At 33.0% G+C, this 23,588-nt stretch overlaps 4 protein-coding genes across 6 annotated transcripts; 2 read left to right on the top strand and 2 right to left on the bottom strand.

The window, feature by feature from the left end:
• Positions 1–206: 206 nt before the first annotated feature.
• Positions 207–3,529, top strand: LOC129872603 (uncharacterized). The gene is made up of 4 exons (XM_055947547.1): positions 207–224; positions 1,000–1,654; positions 3,001–3,185; positions 3,422–3,529. The coding sequence occupies exons 1-4, from the start codon at positions 207–209 to the stop codon at positions 3,527–3,529; spliced, it is 966 nt and encodes a 321-aa protein (XP_055803522.1).
• Positions 3,448–7,458, top strand: LOC129873455 (uncharacterized). Its single transcript, XM_055948553.1, has 9 exons — positions 3,448–3,620; positions 3,734–3,778; positions 4,177–4,263; positions 4,515–4,641; positions 4,730–5,125; positions 5,785–5,922; positions 6,125–6,189; positions 6,709–6,814; positions 7,129–7,458. Exons 1-9 carry the CDS (start codon positions 3,549–3,551, stop codon positions 7,224–7,226), a joined length of 1,134 nt encoding a protein of 377 aa, XP_055804528.1. The 5' UTR covers positions 3,448–3,548; the 3' UTR covers positions 7,227–7,458.
• LOC129873456 (protein POLAR-like 1) lies at positions 7,195–11,386 on the bottom strand. 2 transcript variants are annotated; one of them, XM_055948554.1, is made up of 3 exons: positions 10,822–11,386; positions 8,132–8,586; positions 7,195–7,978 (listed from the first exon to the last, which is right to left on the bottom strand). In XM_055948554.1, the coding sequence occupies exons 1-3, from the start codon at positions 11,108–11,110 to the stop codon at positions 7,700–7,702; spliced, it is 1,023 nt and encodes a 340-aa protein (XP_055804529.1). In that variant the 5' UTR covers positions 11,111–11,386; the 3' UTR covers positions 7,195–7,699. The 2 variants fall into 2 exon arrangements, with proteins under 2 accessions (XP_055804529.1, XP_055804531.1); XM_055948556.1 differs by having other exon boundaries at positions 8,132–8,574.
• Positions 10,948–20,056, bottom strand: LOC129873457 (mediator of RNA polymerase II transcription subunit 9). 2 transcript variants are annotated; one of them, XR_008762721.1, is made up of 8 exons: positions 19,903–20,056; positions 15,684–16,045; positions 15,514–15,576; positions 15,332–15,412; positions 14,876–14,934; positions 14,673–14,753; positions 13,100–13,176; positions 10,948–11,084 (listed from the first exon to the last, which is right to left on the bottom strand). XR_008762721.1 is itself a non-coding variant. In XM_055948557.1 (7 exons), the coding sequence occupies exons 2-6, from the start codon at positions 16,002–16,004 to the stop codon at positions 14,696–14,698; spliced, it is 582 nt and encodes a 193-aa protein (XP_055804532.1). In that variant the 5' UTR covers positions 16,005–16,045; positions 19,903–20,056; the 3' UTR covers positions 12,741–13,176; positions 14,673–14,695. The 2 variants fall into 2 exon arrangements, 1 of the variants encoding a protein (XP_055804532.1); XM_055948557.1 differs by lacking the exon at positions 10,948–11,084 and having other exon boundaries at positions 12,741–13,176.
• Positions 20,057–23,588: the final 3,532 nt, after the last annotated feature.

Genomic DNA, 23,588 nt, shown 5'->3' with positions numbered 1-23,588 from the left:
GAGTTAAAAATTTGTTTGTCTCGACTTAACTGTCTTGTATGCTTATACAGCAGCTGCAATGGCGGACTCCACAAAGACGCTACTTTGGCTTTATTTTCTGTTTTTCCTACACTTTACCGTCCTATTCTTTTGTTTTTCTTCCAAATTTTCTATTTTCTCTTTGACAGACTACTTATCTTCTTTCTCAGTACATCCTCTGTTCTCCAATGGCGGAACTTCAGAAGGTGAGATTATTTTTTTTCTAGTTCAAAGTTCAATTTTTATTAGACCCTTTTTCATGTACTTGCAGAATCTCCTATTACCCCCTCTGTCTCAATTTATATGACACCGTTAAAATTTCAAGGAGTCTAACAAGTTTTCCGGAATCTTTTTTATGTCTTTTAAATTGTTAATTATTGTGATATATAGTAATTTTTAGTTAGCTTTCAAATATATAAATTTCATTTCAAGAAACTTAAAGCTTCTATGTCTAAACTTACGGTCAAAATTTGAAAGTTTGAATCTCAAAGTTTTAAGTGTGCCACTTAAATTCGGTCAAAGGAACTAAAAAATATGACTCTGGCACCCATGGCGGAGCCACATGGGTGCAACGGGGTTCATTCGGTGGAAAATTATGTATATATTCTAGATGATGAATCCCCTTGGCTTCTTCGACTTCTTCATATTTTATACTTGACAATTTTGGCTCCGACATTGGCTGGAGCTCATACTTTAGATTCTGTTTCCCATAAACTGTATCATTTGTCCCAATATGTTATAGTCAATATTCTTCTAATATAAATGAAATCAAAGTTTATTTCTCTGTTGAATTTAATTTTATTATCATATTCAGTTATTCCAAACAGTGATGTAGACAAGATCTGTAATGTGTGATTCTGCCGTTTAACTCCAATCGAAATACCTGATCAAGGGCATATCTATGGTCTTGTTGGACCTAAGGAAAAACATGCTTATAGCTGCATAAGTACTTGAATTTACCTCTTTCTGCTATACTTTCAGGAAAAATATGTACGTGCCAGAGATGACCCTTTTTTCGATGGGATGCGAAGAGGTGAGACAGCAGCCATCAACAAAGAAAGTGGTTTAGAAATTCTTAGAAAAGTCACTAGGAATGACATACTGAGGTCGGCCTCTGATGTTGGTAACCGAGGACAGAAAGGGATTAGTGTGAAATTATCTGATAATGATGTTTATAATGATAGACATTCTCCTAATTCAGCTTCAAAAAGTATACGTGAACCTCTTGGTCGGTCATTATCTGTAAGGTGGTCAGCAGCATCCAAATTGAATTCCTTACCAGTGCAAAGTCCTCAGTCTGGTTTGAAGGTTGATCTGCATGATGTAGATGAGTCTTCAGTTCAGTCTAGTCCAAAATCATCTGAGGCAAATGGAGAGTACCACTCTCCTGGTGCCTTGACTTTGCCTGCCTATGAAAGATCATACACTGTGACCAAGAAAAGTAGAACTATCTCCGACATTCCACTTCCTCCATCTGCAGCATCGTTCTACTGTGGAAATTCACTGCAGATGGAAGTCCTTGGATCATGCCAAGGAATTCACAGGTTGAATATTTTTCTAAAGGAAAGAAGAGATTACGTTAGTGCTGGAGTACCATCAAGATTTTTGCATGCGGTGATTGGGCCGGACTGCTGTGGTAATATCCATGAACCATTCATTGTCTAATTAAAAGTGGCCTCCGTATTAAACCAGCTTCTATTATTTCATTTAATTTTAGCATGTTACAATGTCTCAAAATAGTGTAGAGAAAAACAAATCATATTCAACTTTGTAGCTTATCGGCACCCAACATTTTCCTAAAGCATACCAGATTGAAATTGGTCTTAATTTCATGTCCAAAATGGTCCTCCTTAGGGCTTAGAAGATCATCTCAAAAGGAGTGTTCATGATAAATATCTTCTGTTCATCTTTTTGAAGTTTGATTTGAAAGTTCAGAGCTTTTAGAGTGTTCATGTGGAGTTTGAAACTGAAAAAAAAGAAGTTAAAAGTGCTGAAGATGAAGAGAAGTAAACAAGAGAAGGCCCAGGATAGATGGTAGATATTTGACCACCATGGCAGCATCTTTAACTTGTAAGAGAGTGAAACCACAAATGTGCTGGTAAACCATCAAGATAATCATGAAAATTATCCTTCATTTCATATTATATTTGATAGGAAATAGAGACCCATAAAACTCGGTAAGTGGTAACCCAATTGAAATATGCTAATTTGAGAACACAGATGCATAAAGAGTTGTATTCATGATAAAGTAAATCAACAAAGGAAATGAAGTTGTTATTTGATGATTTAAAAAGTTAATTAGATGATTCTACATTTTCTTTTTCAAGGATAGATAACCAATTACTTATGAACTGAGTTTGTATAGCATGGTCCAATTTATGTTTTGGCTCATGAACAGTATTCTAGCATTTCTTGCCATAAGCTCGCAAAATTTGAAGCTGACTGACATGGTATTTTTTTTATTTAAAGTGGTTAAAGACCATTTGCTCCAGTTACCAACTTGGTTTAAGAATCTCGGAAAAATGTTGAAGATCCTTATATTTGTTGGTGATGCATCTATTTCAACCAATTTCTTGATGCATCTCTTTTAATACAGATATTGCTTAGTAATTGTAGATTCACTTACCTCAAATTGTAATTGCAGAATTATATTTGATTTATCTTTATGCCTAAGGAGAAAATTGCTCCAGCTGTTTGCCACGTGTAAAGATTTTGCAAAGTGTTTAAATTTATTCACCAATTTTTTCATTCAGTTCCACTTTGTAGGACTAGAAGTAAATAGGTTCGAAGCAAATTCAGGGACAAAAAAGAGAAATGCTGAGCTTATATAGTCCTGTGGCATTATTTGAGAAATATTTTCTTAGTAGAATTTATTGACTGCAGTAGAGAAGAAAAACTCCTAATTTGTGTCTGTGACCATTTAATAACTTGCGTCTTACACTGGTTGAGCTTAATTGTAAGTTTGTTTGCATCCGGATGCAGATGTTGGATCTGTTGCTTCAACCATAATGTATGCTTTTTACTTGAGTGAAACATTAAATGATGACCAGTTATGTACTGTACCTGTCATCAACATGAAAAGGTCGGATGCTCATGCTCATGATGAGCTCAGATGGCTACTTGATTCTTGCTTTGTTGATCAATCTTCCTTAATTTTCATTGATGAGGTATGTTCCATTCTATATGCAAAGTTAGGAAAGGAAATGAAATTTTAGTCTAGATTCTCTAAAATTAGGTCCACATAGTAAATGAAAACCACGAATGGAATCAAAACAACAATCTTGCTTTCCTTGGAAAGCATGTAAGATCTTGTCTTCAGTGTAAAAAGAAAACATCTCTATACTCTAAATATGCTGAACTAATTTGTTCTTATTCAATTAATAACTTGATATTATTTGAACAGATTGACCTGTCCTACTATGAATTATATGGGAGTCTTAAACTAGTTTTAGTCAATTGTAGCAAGCTTCCAGCTAATCAGGAGGTAAGCATTCTGTTTCAATGGTGCTGATTTGCTATTAATCAGTTAAATGATGATTACTTACTGCTTACTCGAGCAGGCACTAAAGGATGCAGTGGTTGAAATCTTCAATTGCAGAGAGGTTCTTCTTTTATTTTGGTTTTCATGTTTTGCATCTCCATTATGCTTTGGTCATGTCAATTAGTAAAATATGTTCAATAGAGAGGCTATGCTCTGATATTTCTGTTTTAGCAGGAAGATACACCTTATTCTTCAGTTGCTGCTGTCACCATTGAGAAGGTATCTTACTCATTCTGTAAGAAATATGACGGAAATTTAACATACCAATAAATGTTATTTTTCTTGTATTTTTGCTATTCTTTAAAAATATACTCTTTTTATACATCAAAAATCTCTTCCTCTTAAACTAGTTAGCAAAGATTATTATTGCTAAGTAGCACTAAAGTCGACTTCATTGTGCTCCAATAAATTTAAGAACAAATAGAGAGAAATTATAGCAGGAGTTAGCAGAAGTAGGAGAAAGTTAGGCCTTTGGGCAACCTTCATCTTATGAGCTAGCTTTGTGGTTGAGTTAGTTCTAAGGTTCATGTGTTTATGCATATCCAATTTTCTTCAGGAAGTGAAATGATTGTTCTTATCTGCTCACTTGACGCCTTTTATGTACTTATTCATTGTAGGAGGCATCATGCTGCACACTTACTGCTGACAAGTTTGTACGAACTTCACCGGAGATACTGGTGGGTCAAGGGTTCAGTCGACTTCTGGTACTAACTCCGACATCTAGATTTTCCATTGTGTATACAAGCTTGTTTGTCTGAAATGAAGTTATCTATTTTTAAAAAAAAAAATAGTTTTCTTCAATACCTGAATTACTGAGGGGTTTATCATATTTTCAAAGGGAAACTTCTAACATTTTCATTTTAGGTGAATACCAAGGGAGGTCTCGAGCAACACCTTTTTGTTAGCTGAATCTATATGTTGTATAATCTCTTTATAAATCTGATTATATGTGCAGCTGGCAGGTATACTCATGGATACTGGAAATTTGACAAACCCACAAACTACAACAAAGGATAAGTACATGACCACCTTGTTGATAAATGGGGCAGGTCGATTTGGATGTAACGGTCTTTATGAAATTTGTAGGTTATGCACCTTTGATAGACATTACATTTATTCACTATTCTAGGTTTCTAACTCATATCCCTATTTAAACTTTGTCATTTTCAGTGAGATACAAAATGCATGATGCAGCTGACACCAAAGCAGGAGAAGTTATTCGAAAAGATATTAAAAGATTGTCAAAGTCGGATGCAGCTGACCCCAGAGTAGGAGAAGTTTTACAAAAAGATATTAAGAAATTGTCAAAATCTGATGCAGATGACCAGGGAGTAGGAGAAGTTTTACAAAAGGATGCTAAGAAATTGTCAAAACCGGATGAAGCTGATCACAGAGCAGAAGAAGTTTTGCAAAAAGATATCAAAAAATTGTCAAAGTCGGATACAGTTGAGACCAGAATGGGAGAAGTTTTACGAAAAGATAATACAAATTTGTCAAAATCAGATGCAGCTGACCCCAGAACAGGAGAAGTTTTACGGAAAGATATTAAAAGATGGTCAAAATCAGGTAATGTCATCTGCTTCTCTTTGTCCTAATTACAGACCTTTCCGTTTCACACTAGATGATTACACTGGGCATGTCGTTGTATAGATTCCTTGCCCAACTATGCCACTTTAAACTAGATGATTCATTTCTGTATTAGTATAAGAGCATAGATATGTTCAAACTGTAATTCATATGGTTCAAACTTATTTAAAGACCAAGGGCTAACTGTTGCTGGCTGCCTTTCCTTGATGTGACCCTGAGATTAGTTAACTCAAGTACACCTAGCTACAAATAATGATTACTAGATTCCCATACAATTATAGTTTCATCTTTTATGAGTAGCTTGTACAAAATGTAATTAGCTTCTCAAACCTGATACTTCTTTCTGTCTAATGCGAAGATAAATCTGGCTAGTCACAAAGTTATTTTATCTAGCCAAATTCTGTTTTTCCTTTTTCTTGATAAGTATTTGGCTAGCAGCAACTCTTCTTGGAAGAAACTACTGTGGATTAAGTTGATGGAATCATATTATGGTTAGAATTTATAGATAGCTTGGAAATTTGAGAAGCTTCCTCAGAGTTTACACTTTAAGTGATATCGTTTCACACATTTTGAGATCATGCACGTGATATGCCTCGTGTGACGTTTTAAGTGTATTATTTATGTGGATTGACCTTCAGAGTTGGGAGCAGGGAAACCTGGTGGTACAGGATCAAGAATGGGGAATTCAAATATTGGAATGAGTTCAGTCGGAATACCTATAGGAGAGCTCTTAACACATCACTCTACTTCAGCTGAAAACATAAGAAATTTCCAGCGTAAGTAATTGATTCTGCCTTTTTTCCAGTTTGGAAGCATAAATATTCAGTCAGTGACTAATCACACGATAATTGTCATCATATCGTCCAACTGTAGTTATTTTTCATACGATTCACTCAATCTGACTCATCTTATTGTCCACTGAGAGAAAACCCTCTAGCTAGTTGCCTAATTTGTCTATATTTTCTTTTGGATATGCAGAACTAGAGAAACTTCACATCCTCTTGATTGTTTCAGGGTATTATGATGCAGAGAAGAGCTTCAAGGTTTAGTGGCCTCCTCTTTGAATGCTTGCTCTATTTTCATGAATCTAGTTGCTCCATTTTGTGTCTGGCAGATCATTCTAAAACAATGAAAACCTGTTATTTCTAAATACTCTTTGCGACTTTACTTATATTTCTCAACTTCTTAGGTGAAATTTTCTGTTTACCTCATTCATTATAAGAACTTTCCAAAATGTTTATTCGGACGGAAATAGAGAACTTAATATGATCCAAATGGAGCTTGCTAACCTATGTTTGATGATGGTAGTTTCAGTTTTTGGTAACCAAGATCATGACTATAATTGTCTTCTTTTTTCATGCTTCTGAAAACTAGAATGAGAAAGTCCACATGTGGAATTTGCGGTGAGTCTACATATTAAGGGCTAGACGTTAGGATGAAGGATCACAAGGCATTAATGGCTCTGTATTGTGTGTACTTGTATGAACTGGATGTATGCATATTTGATACCATTTTTGCCGATTTTCAAGCAATCTAACCATGTCCCTGGCTTTCAATTTTAGAGGGAGATTCTAGTCTCAGCTGAAACTGCTGAGCTTATGAAAAGTCTGCTCCATTTTATCTACTCCTATGCAAATGTTCTTCCACTCAAAGCTTTGCGCCAATCAGGTTAGTGAGCTATATTTCTTCATATAGAACTTGATCTGTCTCAAGATTATATTTCTATCTTGAAACCATATTTCAAGATCTTTTTTCCTTAATCAAGAATGTGTAGAAAGTTGTTTCTACACGAACTCAAGGATATTTTAAGAGGAAAAGAAAAATAAGTAGCTAGCTCTTTCATATACCCCATTGCTGTCTTCTTCTGCTCTTTTTTCTTTTCCCCCTAATTGACCCTAGAATGCAATTTCATGAACTACCACTCGAGTGTAGACATACTCTTTCCCACATGTTGGGTTTGAACTCTTGATGTAATTTTGCAGGTCTTGCTGCTGAGATGAAGGTCTTCGAGATTGAAAAGATCGTATCAAGGAAGACGATTGAGAAACTTCTGGAAGAATTCAATGACATAGCAAAATAATACATGTGAAGCTGTATTATGACTATGCATACTATCTCATGTTCCAAAAAGAGTCAACATGAGTTGCTATAGGATGTTCAGTTCTCTCCCAAACATAGTATACATTGGGGTAGTCTCGTGCCACATATATGGCGATAATTATTTTATTTTAATTAATGCTCGCCCCAAACATGTTGAAAGGGGTTTAAATTTCTTCTTATGAAAGTTAATACTCTAGTGATGTTATTGTTCATGATGCCTCAACATACCTATCAGTTTCCAATGTATTGTCACAGTAAGTGGTGATTATATTCTCTTGTCATTTCAGACGAAACTTCGGTATTTGATATATAAGTTGTGGTCTATTTCCTTCACCTTCTTTTACATGAAACTGTATCCATCTCTTTTTCTTTCTTCTCCTTCCTATTTCCTAATTTCTTTCTATCCAAAAAATCTTTGGACAGTTGCCTAAAAGGTTGGTGGGGGTGTGGCTTTTAACCCAACTTAGTAAGTGATCGATGACTCGGAGCATGTTGAGAAATGACCTTGGCAGTGTCTCTCCACCAACATACCTCTTTTTCTTTTTCTGCAAGTTTTTGCATGGTGGATTCTAAAGCTAACTCCAGTTCTTTGATCCTTTCTTCTTGCCTTGTCTGCAGAAGCTCAAGCAGCCTCCTCTTTAATTCTTCTGCAGAAACTCCGCAGTTAGGGTTGTAGACATCTGCAAAGCTTGTGCTATGGCTTCCTCCCCCTGAGCTATATTCATCCATAATCTGCCACAATTCAAGGGATAGAAAATTATACTTTCTTTTCCACTTTGCTCATGCTAAACTAAAAACAATTGATTATAGTTATGTTATACTCAGAGATGGATTCAGGATTTGAAGTATAAAAAACAAATGCAACTGCTAAAACAAGTAACATACCTCTGCATCTTGTTGTGTTGGATATTTTAACATAACATCTGAATCTAAATGGAACTGCAAACGTTCTAATTCGACTTCAAGCTCTGCTTCAAGTTGGTTCATTTCCAAATTCCTTTCATTTCCTTTCATCAATTTGCAGTTCAAAGGGTGATCATCATGGCTGCAAGTGATTTCTGATTCTTCTTCTATATCAGTTGAGTATGCAAATTGTTCAACACAATCTGAATCATAGTGTGAGATTTTGGTTCTTGAATTGGATGCACCAGACGGATTACTTCTAATTCTTCTTTGGTTTTGAAATTCTATCTTGGATTTATGAAGCAGGATTTCCATTTCTCGACGAATCTCAACGATCTTGTTGAGCTCATTTTTGGTAGAATTAAACAGATAAATTAGACCAAATCCAATGCCTAGGTTCATAGAGTCTGCTTTCTTTTCTCCTCCTGCATGAAATGCTGATTAATATGTTTCAATAAATATTGGAAAACTGAAATCATAAATTGTAGTTCGGAAACAGCCTCTCTATCCATGAAGTTGTAGTAAGTTTTGCGTACACCCACTTTGTGGGAAACACAGGATATCTTGTTGTTGTTGAAATCATAAAATGTAGTATGAAATATAAAAATCTGCTTATCACGAATCAATTTCACTTAATATAGGCATTTTCCTATATGGATTGCACGACACTCTTTCTAGTTAAAGATAATGAAATTAATTAACAAACTTTATTTATTTTATTGCAAAATGAACAAATTCAAAAATCAAATTTTATTTATTGAGAGGTAAAACTAAGTAAAGAAATACAATAAGCGATTGCAATTCATATTTTCAAATATCATTTTTTACTTTGAAAACAACGACTACTTTTTTTTCAAAATTTCACAATAAAACATGGACCACCCACAGTCTTTCTCAATTTTCTATTCCAAAGCAAACATGGCCATACCCAATTATTAAAAGCATGTTCGGTCAAAGTTCTAAAATCAATTTATTTTAAAATATTTTTTTAAAAAAATCCTTTTAAAAAAAAACACAAGCAATTTGCGTTTGACTAAAGACCACTTTTGGAGCAGCGTTTGACTAAGCTTTTACATGGGATTCTAAGTTTATTTTCTCAAAAGTATTTTTCAAAAGAGTATTTTATGGATTTTTTTTTAGAGTTGCTAAGCTGTCACAAAAATTTGGTTCAAATTTGGCCACAATTATGAAAAGACGGTCATAACCTTTGCTTGTATAACTTTTATTACCCCAATAATTTCCCTCCAAACATAGTAGGAGCTTGTTTGGATTGACTTATTTTAGGTATTTTTAAGTCAAAATAACTTTTAACCAGTTTTATAGTATTTGAGTAAAATAAAAAAATACTTAGCACTTATTTTTAAGCCAAAATAATAAAAATACTCCAAAAGTCAAACCAATTTACAAATACATTAACTTATGTCCATTTCCAAAACAGGTTGAGCAATAAAAATTGAAGATGAAAAGTTTCTACATGCTATATATATTTTATGTGTATGAAATTTTTTATGAGTTATTTAATAAACAAATAAAAATTATATGCTTTACTTATTTTTAAATAACATATATATTTTTATTTATTAAACAAATCATATAATTTGTTAATACATATAAAATATAGCATGTAGAAACTTTTCATCTTCAGTTTTGGAAATTGACATAAGTTGATGTATTCATTACTAGTATGTTTCGGAGGAAAATTAATGGAAAAAACTGTTGGTAGTAAAAAATATACAAGCAAAGATTTTAGCCTTTTTTTCACCATTGTAGCCAAATTTAGGCCAATTTTTTATGGCAGATTAGCAGCTCTCTAATTAAAAATAATTACTTAGAAATGTTTATACTTTATTCTAAGTTGTTTGCATGGCCAAATTTTTGAACTGGAAGTCAACAGTTAAATACACAAGAAAAATTTTCATTTCCAATGTATTGGGAAAGTTTCTCATGCATTGAAAAATAGCTAATAAATAAATTAATGAGAAAATTTTAATTTTTTTAAAAAAATGGGTTAAAATGTCAAAACGCTGATTATATTGTGAATATAAATTATTATTATATTTGGATCATTATGATTTATTTTTATTTTAAGCTTATGCTCTCCCTAAAAACACTTATTCCTTTCCAAAAATTTAAAAATGTAAATGCTAGCCTTAAATGACATTAATATGAATTTTTTTCCATGCACCGAATTTTTCGAAATGTATACTCCACTTATTTATTTCTCTTTACTGTTTGGTGGCTGTCGTCCTGACTTTTACTAACTTTTTAAAACTCATTTCAAATAAGGATAATTTACAAAACAAACAACTTCTGGAATATGTTTATGTATTTAATCTGTGACAATATGTTAAGTTAATAATGATTAAACAATTTTATCATCTTATGAACTCTAAAATAATTGTAAATAAATAAATATTGAAAAAACATCTTGATACGTAACTCATTTATTACACAAATAACTCAGATAATATATGCACACAAAAAGAAAATGTTACTACCTAGAATTATGGTGGATAGATAGAAATACTTTACTCATGATCACAATTCTCGATTTCAAGCTTTGAGAATGAAAACTGCTTAGCATTTTTATAATGCAGCTCAAATTCATATTAATCGGAGCCCAAAACAGATAATTGAGTATCAGATGAGAAATTTAAACAAAAATCTTTTACCTGGATCTTCCAATGCGGTTGATGATTTGGTGTCAAATTCCGTAAGAGAATCCTCTTCCTTTTTCTTCTTCTTCTTCCCCTTATTTCTGGGGCTACCATATTGAAGCTGATTCACTTTCTCTGTGCCCTTATTTCTCTCCCCTGTTTCGAACCACCGCGAGAAAATCCATCTCGGCGAAATACAAGTAGTAAAACTCCGGCTACAGGTTTCTGATCTTCTTTTCCTAATTTGAGTACAAGCCCTAGCTGTGATAATGGAAATGCTGCAATAATCATCATGACTTCCCATTACGATTTACTGTTTTATACCCAAATGCTCTCTTATATATAGTAAAACTTATGTATTTTGGGGATTGGAGACACCTCTTTAGCTTCTTAATTCTTTCGGGTTTTCGAAAAAGCTGATTTGAAGTGAGGAGGGAAATATTTTGAAAACGAAAGGTTCACGAGATTCATCATGTCCTAATTTATGAGCATATCTGCAACCGAAAATCCATTAATGACATTAAATTACCTGAATTTCTATTTTTCTATTAGCTGGAAAAAAACATAAATGTATCATATTTAACCCCCCCCCCCCCCCCCCAAAAAAAAAAAAAAAAAAAAAAAAAAACACGAAATTCCTTACTTGCATTTTAAGCATTAATATCTCGTTTATGCTTATCAATGACCAATTTTGAATTATTTTAAACTGGACTTACTTTTGAAATAGTACTCCCCCGTCCATACTAAAAATAGATATTCATTTTTACTATTTGTCCAGTTCAAAAAATCAAAAAATAATTATTATTTTTTAATTTACCTTTATTATTAACTATAGTAATTTCCCAAAGCATGGAATTGGATAGGTAATATCAAAACTCAAATCATTATCGGAAAATTTGCAATCTTCTCCCCGCCATTACGTAAGGAATGCAGACGCGAGTAAAATAGGGGTCCTTATGAAATTGAATTTGGCTAATAATGGGATCATAATTCATTTACCAGCAATATACTCTCACGCTGTGATTCCATGATTCTTAAGAATATCAATAACATGAAGCTTATTAGGTGACGTTGTTAGCAATATCAGAACTCAAACTCATCACATTTATTTATCTTGCTATTTCAATTCAATTATGTATTTGTTATTTCTTTTTACCAGTTTGCTCACATTAACTAAGCAAGTTGAAGCATACAAATTTCAGGTTTTAGTCATCTCAATTTGCTATGTTTATAAATTTAACTGTACCATTTGAAGGGTAAACAAAATTAACAATATATTTCAATTGGAATTTTTCTTTCTATCTTTAAAATTAAAAAAGAATTGCATTTTGTGAAAGAGAAGTCTTTACTTTTTCCTCTCACTTGTACGGAGGTCAAAAGTGTTTATACCTGAAAATTAAATGACGTCTGACAGAACATAAAACTTCAGTTTCAGGGACCAAGTTGTAACATCCTAAGTAGTTGAGGTGGGTAAGTGGCAATATTCACTAAATAAATTCCATAAATTATTGATCTACTAGGGACCACAAAGCATATAATAGTAGTAATTTATTCAGTAGTTCAAATTCAAAGCAAAGTCAGTTAACAATCTCGTTTTAACGAGTGTTGCTCGTTGAATACTTGCTTTATGTATTTTAAGTAAAATTTACTCTTACATCAAATCAATGACATTAGTCTTAACAATTAAAAAGAAAAATACATTACACAACCATAGTTAAGTAAAAAAAATTGTATAGAAAGATACTATATGTCTTTACATATATCGATTTGGTATAAATACTGATACAGATTATTTAATTTTTACGTGTAGGTCATCTATCTTGGCCGCCTTCCTACTAGTAGCTCTACCTATTAGTTCCAGCAAACCCAAATTAAGATTGATAATTTTAATAGAGCTAGGCAGTCAACAAGTCCAAAAAGGAAAAAAGTTTCAATGTAGAAAATTGAAGAACGTGGGGCTTCAATAATTTTGAACTAAAAGAGCAGCCGTCTAGCATAGAAATAAATGTTGGAAGATGAGATATTTTGCATCCTTCAAAACTCTAAATAGGTTTTGTAGGAAAAACTCAAATTTAGAAGATTTAAGGTTTATTCTTCTAAGGTTAAGTAAATTCAACATACCATATGGTTTTTAATTGTCCAAATGCGAGTGTGTTATATATAAGATTTTTCTTGCAATTCTCCTTCCCCATACTTGTATCTAGGTTATCATTTTCCTTGAAAATTGTTGCAAATATAACTTGACAAAGACATATCTGATGATGGAGTCTTAAGGATTCATCATGGTTAGTACCAACTGCAAATTCCTGATGACGATGAATTCCCACCGAAAGATGCTAATGCTCGGACAAGTTGCTAGTGTGTATTTTCCTGTGCCAAGAAAAAGTTTCATCAGGTAGGACTTCAGATGTCTAATAAAGGTCACAACCATTGATATTGAGAAGTCATCATTTCATTGTTGACAATGTTCTAGGTTCATGTCACATATATAAAAGAGAAAATACTACAAGTGTTTAAGAAAGAAGAATGGCAAGTTCTCAGACCCAGCATAGAGAAATTTCATTCACTCAAGATGTTTTACTTCAGTAGATGGGTATGCAGATCCAGCATGGATAACCAAATACACCCTGATGATATAAGAATTTGAGCCAGCTACTAGAGGAATACTCCATTTGAAAATATCAGAGTTATTAAAGCTGAAAAGCACCAAGATCTGTTGGGACTAAAAGTGAAAAGATCAAGTGTGATCGTATCCGAAGAAAGGCACTGATGAACAAAAACTAAAAAGTCTACACTAATTATTTGGATAGAAGACTTGGAAGAACTTCTATAATTAAGTGAAATTAAATTTCTAATTTGGATGTAATGCAGTTTTAAGTGTTCACTAACTATTTTTCTTATCTAATCTCTAATTTGTTATTCGTAACGACTAAAAAATCATCGACATTTTGTATCAATCTGTCAACTAAATTGACATTTACTGTATAGTCTAACTTTCTAAAGATGATGAGGACACTATTTAGCTCCTGATGCCTAAGCTAAGGTGTCAATTAAGCGAGGCAAAGCACCCAACTGGGGCTTCACCCAGTTTCAGAGTTTAAGCGCACTTTCAATGAATATTTATAGATATTTGAGAATAGATTAAGAGTGATAAAAAATGACAACTTGTATAATTCGATAGCTAGTGATGTCCAATTTGTATGTGAAGTTCCTAGTGCTGATTTGAATTCTATGTAGCATTAAATTCAACCAACAAAAAAAAAGGTAACAAAATATTAATATTTTAGCAAATCAAAGCTCCCAACAACTTTTGCAAACATACAATTTTCTACAGCCATGTCTTTGGAAAGTTCTCTATGCATGTGATATGTAACATTGATCACTTCTCTGCGCCATCAAAGTCCACTCTATAGAAAGATCAACTCCCCATGCTACTTTAACTACTCATTTAAATGCTTAAACTATTTCTAGTCAAGTATTAAACTGAACAATCAGCCTTCTAGGTGCCTGACTAGAGCCTGGGTAGCACTATTACTTCAATTATTTGCTTCACTTCGATGTACTTAGATTTAGATACAATCAGTCACTTAAGAAGGTAATGCTAATCATTATCATAACCTTGGCCCAAGAGGTTTTATGTTTACAGTCAGAGCAGTCATTTGTCGAGATATAGTGATTACAACAGTAACATCATTAAAAATTTCTCATGGGCAGTTAATTCTCATGTATTACAACAAACTGCAAATTGACTGCATCCAGTAAACTGCTTAGTTGTTTCACTCGCATTGAATAAAAACAAAATGACAGGTGATTCAACTCAACTTCTTTTGGGCAGGCCAGAAACGACTTGCTGTGCATAATCTTACCTTCGTCAAAATGCGAGTAGCAGCTACAGTTCAGAGTTAATAAGCTCCTCAACCGAGCCTTTGTACCTAGAAATAAGATCCCTGGAATTAAGCATGAATCATGATCATCAGATATAGAAGCTAATCATAATTATACAAATTTCAGTAGAAAACATTCAGAAAGGCTCAAACATTCAGAAAAGCTAATGATAATATATATATACCTTCGCTGATTTAGCATTTGTTCGCACTCTGCCTTTTTGCGCTTTTGTCCCTCAACTGTCTGTCCAAAGAACACAGGAATGACTAATTATCTTACCCACATTTAAGCATCAAAACATGCAACTAAATTTGAATTTGTGGAGTAACTTTGTTCAAGTAAACATCGTTCAAACATACTGAACCCCATTTTACTGTAAAATTCCTCACAACTATAAGTTGCACAAACAAACCCAAATGAAAAAGCACAATTTAAAGCAATAACACAACAAAAAGAAACAATCCAATTCTTCCAGAAAAGAATACTTTTGAAGTTCTGTTTTACTTTATTGCGCTTAACTCTTTGTTGGGGTCTCTCTTTTTTCTATTTCTCTTTTTTTGGGTGGGTGGGTGGGTGGGGGTGGAGTGTGTTCAGAACAAGTTTCAACAGAAATCAAACGTTACATGTGAAAATGAAATACCATAGATCTTGAGCTAATAGACCCTGATATTGATGTCAACAGCTGCTGGCACTTCTCAAACTGATTTTTCAATTCAGTTACCTAGTGAGGAAAAATACAAACTATTTAAACTAGAAGGAATGGAAAACTAACATGTAATGATCAAACTATTATATAGTGCATCAATCAAGAAATGAACAAACCAATGCATCTGAGTGCTGATCTCGATTTCCATTTTCAATTGTATCAGCTAAATTCTCCACCAACTGTAGGATGACAATCAAAGTTAGAACAAAAGGTCTCGCTAGGAAAGAAAAATGTCTTGTTACTCTATTGAAATAGCAAACTACAGATCATGGTTTTTGCCCAATACTTGTAGAAGATGGAAGTGAGAGGCAAGTGATTGGTGGTGCTGTTGTTGTTGTTGTTGTTGCTGTTGTTGTTGCATCTGGTGCTGCTGCATCTGCTGCTGCATTTGTTGCTGTTGCATCTGCTGTTGATACCGTTGCTGCTGTTGTTGTTGTTGTTGTTGTTGCTGCTGCTGCTGCTGATAGAGCTGCGGTTGATTGAACTGTTGTTGTTGAAATTGTTGTTGCTGAAGAAATAAATTGTCTTGATTGGAGGGTGTGGAAGGATTACTGTGAGTTTGGATGTTGGGGATCATTGTCCAACTTCCTCCTCCAAAGTGGTCCATAACTAATGGCTATTGAGCTGAAACCTGGTGGTACTTTGGTTCTGAAATGGATAAAATTAATGTCATTATGTGTAATCATGTACTACATAAATAGCCCAAACTAGTAAAGCTGGAACTGAACTAATGGACTGAGTAGCAAAGAGAAATAATTCCAAAGATTCTGAAATATATAACCACTTCAACAATATCTTTCCTATCATTCCTAAATGACGTTTCATCCACATCTTATTATGAGAACTATTTTTTTCTACCCAAGAGAACAAAACCCTCAAGTGAGACCCTCTAAAACTGAAGCCCATCCATTGTAACTAAAAGTGAACTTTTATCTCCAAGTAACAGCTACCATAACATCAGCATAAATTTGGTGTGCAAATTGTTAAATCAAAAGGTACATTGAAAAAATTACTGCTGCAACTATGTCTTAATCCCAAGCAAACCAAAAGTGTAGTATTATGTAATAAAAAGATTACAAAACATTACACTGTAAAATAAAATAGTAAAAAGAAGAAATGGATCGATCCCACAATGCACCTTCTTACTTTTTTCCTTTCAGTTATCTATGCCAAATGCACAGAGGAGCTGAGGAAAAACCTATGGGCAGAATTGAGAGTTATAGCAAACACTATCCAAGACCCTTGGGGAGCAATAGGTGACTTTAATGTGGTGGTCTCCAGTGATGAGAAATTTGGAGGAAGACCTCATAGAATGGAAGAAAGTCTTGATTTCATTGAATGCCTCAATGAGTGTGGTCTTCAAGATGCAGGTTTCTCGGGTTCTAAATATACTTGGTGCAACATTAGAGACCCCCCTAACACCATTTGGGAAAGATTGGATAGACTTGTCCACAGATCTCTATGGTATGATATCTATAATGCTACTAATGTTACTCACTTATCCAGAACGTGCTCGGACCATGCTCCTCTTTTGGTTAAGATGAATAACGATACTCCTCCCACTATCAAATTCTTCAAATTCTTGAACATTTGGATGGATCACTCTGACTTCCTGGTATAATTCAAAACTCCTGGAATGAAGAAGTCAATGGGAAAAATTTTCAGATGTTTGTATGGCCTTCAAAGCTAAGCTATGGTGGAACCTAAGAACCTCTTCTTCTCTTTGGAGAGATTACATGAAGGCTAAGTACCTCGAGAATCAAGACCCTGTGAAGACTCAATGGTCCTCTGACAACTCTCAAAATTGGAAAGCCATCTGTGAAGCTGTCTTTGGTGGAGCAACATATTTACTGGAAGGTTGGAAGAGGAGAGGTCAATTTTTGGGTTGATAAATGGTCAGCTCTAGGAACCTTGTACCTTCTCTACCCCAACAATGAAGGGCACATCTAAATCAAGCTTAACATTGTTCTTAGTAATGGTGAACGGAACTGGAATTCACACCAAGTAGAGCTCCCCAATGACTTGAAAAATAATATTATCAACTTGGGGATTATTCTCACCGACCTCACAAAAGACAAAGCTATCTGGGAAAATACAAATTCTGGCCACTTCACTCTCCACTCTGCCTAGGATATTATTAGAAAGAAAAGAGATCCCAACAGTGCCACCAACAAGATCTGGAATAATAACATTCCATTTCAAATGGCTTTCCTCACATGGAGAGCTATTTATAATAGGCTGCCTACTGATGAGAAAGTGTCTAAGTTGGGCATCAATATTAGCCTTGGATGTCATTGTTACACTGCAAGTAATGAGAGCTTGGAAACAGTGAATCACCCTATTCTGTCAGGGTGAACATGCTAGAAGAGTGTGGTGTGAGATCGCAGGTCCATTAGGAGTGAGACTCACCCACAGCTCTCTTAAAATCCGCATCCTCAATTGGTGGAATACTGTTACAAAGAACCCCATTGCTAATTTTATTATTCATGCTCTCCCCCAATAATTTGTTGGCAGATATGGAGAGCAAGATGCTCTAATAAATTTGATGCTATTAAGCCTTCTTTATACAGAACTAAAGCTAGCATTCTTTTTACCATTGTGCAGATTTCTAAAAAGAAATTTGGCAAAGCTAACATTGTAGAGTCTTGGAGAAATCTACACTACATTCTAGATGCGAAATTCACCACAGAACCACTACCATAGTTCAGTGGCTTAAACCTCCAAATACGTCTGTAAAACTCAACAGTGACGGTAGTTGCATTCAAGGCTGTTGTGGTGGAGGTGGTCTGATCAGAAACTCATTGGGAAACCTCCTGGTTGCTTACTGCATCAACTAGGGACCTGGTACAAGCAACATCGCGAAAATGGCATCTCTTCTTTAAGGCCTTAAATGGTGTGCTAATAGAGGCTTCTCTAATGTCTGGGTTGAAACAGACTCCATATTGTTAACCAGAGGTATTAAAAGAGAATGGGACCCGCTATGGAAGATCAATGGTATGGTTCAAGATGCCAGGAAATTAATCTAAGAGCATAGATACCATATCGGCCATTGCTTTAGGGAGGCTAATAAACCTGCTGACAAGCTCGCGGCCTTGAGTCATGGCATTGAAGGAATCCATCTCTTCAACTCTTTTTTCGTCCCTTCCTAAGCAAGTGAGAGGTCTCGCCTATATGGATAAATGGGATTTCCCATCCTTTAGAACTAAACCAATGAGACCTGTTAATATTATTTACGAACTCACCTAAATTTTACATCGTGTCCAGTTAGCTTTTGAGCTAATTATGACAACCCCCCCCCCCCCCCTTTTTTGGTGGTACTTACAACTTGTTTGGATGGTGGTTTTCCGTGATATGGTATGTTATGGTTAGTAAGAGAACCACGTTTGTTTTGATTGTTTCTTTAATTACATGGTATGGTATGGTTTGGTTTCATGGTTTTGTAATCATGAAAACCCTCACTTTTTGAAACCACCAATTTGGTGGTATCCCATTGTTTATTTTTTTTCTTTCAATTATACCCTTACTTAATTTTAAATAATTCTAATTTATCTTTTATTCTTTATTAGACGTTACTCTAATATATCTACTGCTTTCACCGTCGTATTACTCATTTTCCTCCGCAACAATTTTAGAATCTTCTAGGGATTTCAAATTGAAATTCTCTTTTCAATTGTGCTCTTTATCTCTTCAATTGAAGCTTCTAGGGATTTTAAATTAAAATTCTCTCTTCAATTATTATTAATATTTATAATAATTAAGGATATTATCGTAAATTTATCAGTTACGATACAGTACCATACAGTCAAACCAAATAACAAAATTATCATTAAACAATAGCAAACCATACAGTCTATCCAAACATAGTATTGTACTGTATAGTACAGTACCATACCACACAGTACCGTACATTATGAAACCACGGGAAACCACCATTCAAACAGAGTGTTATTAGAACAGTCCTACACCGTTGCTACCCCTTAATCATGTCAAAGTTTGGGATGCCAAACTCAAACCTGTACTTTGCCCATATCAATGATCAAAGTTGGAATTTTTTTGTAAAAAAAATCTCTAATTTAGCTCATTAATCAAGAACTATGCCTCAATCCCGAATTAGTTGGGGTTATTCAATAATTTATGTTTCATAACACTAGGAAGTTCTCTATTACTAACATACAAATTTGAACAGGTAAATCACTAGACCAATGATGCATTGAAATCCCTCGTTAATCAATCCTCAATAAGAAATTGCACAAAATCTCCTTATCAATGAAATTGACAGCTTTAGGTCACAATCACAAGATAAAAATTTCCAACCAAAAAAAAAAACTCTAGATCTTTTGAACAGATTTATTGTTTGCTATAACTGGAGAACCAAACCCTTGATTCAAGCCGCCCCAAGAAAATGAATTTAAACTTAACATTTACTGCAACCACAACTAGTATGGGTAATAACGAATCAGAGGTACGAAGAAGCACAGAGAGAATTACAAAACGAGAAAGATTACCAGAGATGAGAAGGACGGATCCGATTGAGCCAACAATGGAAAATCCCCTTTTTTTGGAGAAAGCAAAATAGTAATTACTTGCTCTGTCCCAATTTGTGTGGGAGCTTTAGATTTCCGAGACCAAACAGATTAATTTTGAAATGTTTACGCATTTTTTGAAATAAAATTTATATATTTAAAAGTTATAATAATTAATAATTTAAAATATATATAAATAAAAATCTTGGTCAAACAAAAAATTAATTGAATCTCAAAATTTAAAATGTGTCACATAAACTAAAATGGATAGAGTATTATTTTACTTTTGAAGAGTCTTTACTATTTTTTGGACAAATTGAATTGAATTTGAGCGGATCAAATTAGGTTGAGTTAGTATGTAAATAAATAATTGAATCATTTAAAATTTAGTTGGGCTTAATATAGGCTAAAATGCACGGCATAATCCAACTTGTTTATTTTTTATTATGTTTTATTTGTTCTTTTATAATTCTTTAGTACTTAATAATTTATTGTTATTATTATTATTATAAAGATATATAGAATATCAAATAAAAAATATTTTAAAAAAAATTGACAAAATTTCTCATTAGTCAATTTGATTATATATGACCCAATTTTTAATGAATTAAAATAAATTGAGTTAATAAATGAGCAAATCAATAAATCATCCAAATTTGAACGGAGTGGACAAACAGAGCAGTTGAATTTTTAATTTTAGAGAAAACAACACAAAGCACACTATTATTAGTACTAATTATATGTTTGAAACAACAATTTCCTAAATTATATTTTTGCCAAAAGAAAATATTGTTTCTGATATATGTATCTAACAAAACAAATATATGTATCTCAGATACACGCGAGTGAAATTAAGCGTAATTTATTATAGATACATTGTATCTAAGCGTAATTTGCATGTATTCATGTGAAGACACTAAATTCAAAAGTCATTCATATTATAAGGAAATTTGTGGAGTAGCACATGGAGAGGAAAAAAGACTTATCTATGATGTTAATCGGTTTAGAAAAGGCTTGTGAAAAAGTCCTAAAAGAGGTTATATGGAGATGTTTGGAGACTGGGGGTATACCTATGACGTACACTAGGGCAGTCATAAAAATGTATGATGGAGTCAAGATCTGAATAAAAATAGTGGGGCAGACTCAAAGCACTTTTCAGTTGTGATGAGATTGCACTAATGATCAATTTTTAGACCAATTTTTTTTTCCTTGGTGATGGATGAATTGACATAATATATCCAAGAAAAAATGTCATGGCATATGTTATTTAAATATGATATAGTTTTGATTGATGAAACTCGTAGTGAAGTTAATGCTGAGTTGGAAGTTTGGGGACATTTTTGGGAGTCTAAAGGGTTCAAGTTGAGTGGTGTTACGGCTGGTAAGTAGTGAGACTTGATACACAAATCATTCAAAAGAGAGAAAATTTTGAGTATTTTGAATTTATTATCCAATAAAATGAGGAGAATAATGATGATATCACACGCCATATTGGTGCAAGATGGATAAAATAAAGGTTCGCACGTGATAAGAAGATGCCATCAAAAGGACAAAATGTGAAAAATAAAGTTGAGATGTTTCATGCATATAAAAAGGAGATGCGCATATACCTAGTGTAGAGTGTGAAAAGTTGACTATAAATGATTTCATAGGAATTAGAGGTAGGCCTAAGAACTATCGGGGAAGAACATGTCAACTTCAGCTTCTAGAAAACATGGTCTTAGATAGAATGTTATAAATGACACGAAATAGAATATAATATTAGTTAGATAGTTGAGTGTTGTCTCCCTTATGCTTCCATACTACTAGTTGTAGTATTACTTTTGTAGTTTTTTGCTCTTTGAATTCAGTTACTAATTGTTATTTCTTGTGCTTCGTTTATCGTGTTGTTTTGTTATAAATACTGTTGAGAATGATTTGTTATGATGTCTATAGTATTTTGCCACCATTTTTTCACTTCAATTATTTCTTTTTTCATACTGCTTTGAATATTTTTTTCCTTAAGCTAAACACCTATCAAAAAAAATCTACACTCCACTTTTTCCTAATTCTACTTTGTAGGTTTAAACTTAACATTTTCTCTGTTTAAAAAAGAATGACCTGATTTGATTTGAAATAGAATTTTAAAAAAAATAAAGAAGATTTTTCAATCTTGTAATCCTAAATTAAAATTATATACAAAATATCTTTTAATTTTGTGGTCTGAAACATGCAAGGTAAAAAAGTGTTATAAAAAAAATGAATCATTTTTTCAAAACAATCTAAAAAAAATGATTATTTTTTTTTAAACGGAGGGAATAATTATTATTGTTGTTAGATCTACATCCAAACATAAGGGATCATTTTTTGTCATTTGCTCTAATGGTACCTCAAAATAAAAATAAAAAAGCAAAAGAGAGGGAAAAAAAATGTTACCGGCCACACGAAACATTCCATTGGTCAAAACAAGTTAACCCACTGTCACACGGATAAAATGAAGGGAGGAAAAGGATGAAATTGATAAGACAAGAATTGAAGTTACATTTGACAAGACTAGTTGAAGTGATATTCACTCTTTGGCCCCTCCCCCCATTATCTTCTTTTGCTCCTTCTTTCTGCGCCATTACTTTCCCTCTATAAATGGTCTAGCAACTCTCTCTTCACTATTTCTACTTTGATTTTAAGCATAATATCTAAATATAATCCTTACCCCTTATTTAAATGATTGTTGCCCGTTTTATTGTATTGTATTAATAATCTAAATATAATATTTATTTTGATAATTACTTAAATTATATTGTATTGTATCGTTTAAATTCATCATTAGATAACGATCAAAAGAGCCATTTTATTTAACGATCGATTTGATGTAATTGCATCGTTACCTTATTACTTTCTTCTCATTTTATCTTTATTTATTATTTAATAATTATATTTCATCTTTTATCTTATATTTTCTGAGTAGCTCTATCCGTACCCTACTTTTTTTTGTAATTTTATCATTCAAATCATTCAATTTGATTTATTTAAAGTGTTTTTAATTCAAAGTAATTTTTCAAGTACTTTTGGAGTGTTTGAATAAATTGAAAAAATATTTTTAAACATTTAATTTTAAACTAAAATTATAAAAATAAATAAAAATTAAAGTTAAAAACACTAATTTATAACTTTTAATTTACAAGTAAAAAATTAAAAGCCAATTCAAACAAATTCTTAAAATTTTAAAAATTAGTTACCTAATAATTATGTATTCGATGAAACAAATACTACTGTCACATTATAACACCATCATAACTAGGTATGCTAGAAACCAAGCAAAGTTTTATTTATAAATTCTATATCCGCATTCGCATAAACGTTAGTTACTTTTGATCCTTCAAATCATACTTGTGGAGTAAATAAAAAGAAACAAAGAACTAAAAAATCGTTTGATATGATGTATTAGGATTAATGGTTCATGTATTATATATGATATTATTTAATATTATGTTTGATAGAAATTTTTAGCCTAGATATAACAAGTACATGTATTAGTTATACACCCTACATTAATATTATAGGGTGTATAATTAATATTTTTTATTTGGGGTTATTAGTAATACATAGAATTTAATACCAGTGAATTAAATATGTAGAACTAAAAATACCCCTCAAATTCTTTTAATCATTTTCTTGATTTTATGTTTTAT

Source organism: Solanum dulcamara, chromosome 11 (genome assembly GCF_947179165.1).
Source record: "Solanum dulcamara chromosome 11, daSolDulc1.2, whole genome shotgun sequence".
Classification (NCBI taxonomy): Eukaryota; Viridiplantae; Streptophyta; class Magnoliopsida; order Solanales; family Solanaceae; genus Solanum; species Solanum dulcamara.
Note: the sequence above shows the minus strand (reverse complement) of the source record. Positions and strands in the feature narration are given on the sequence as shown.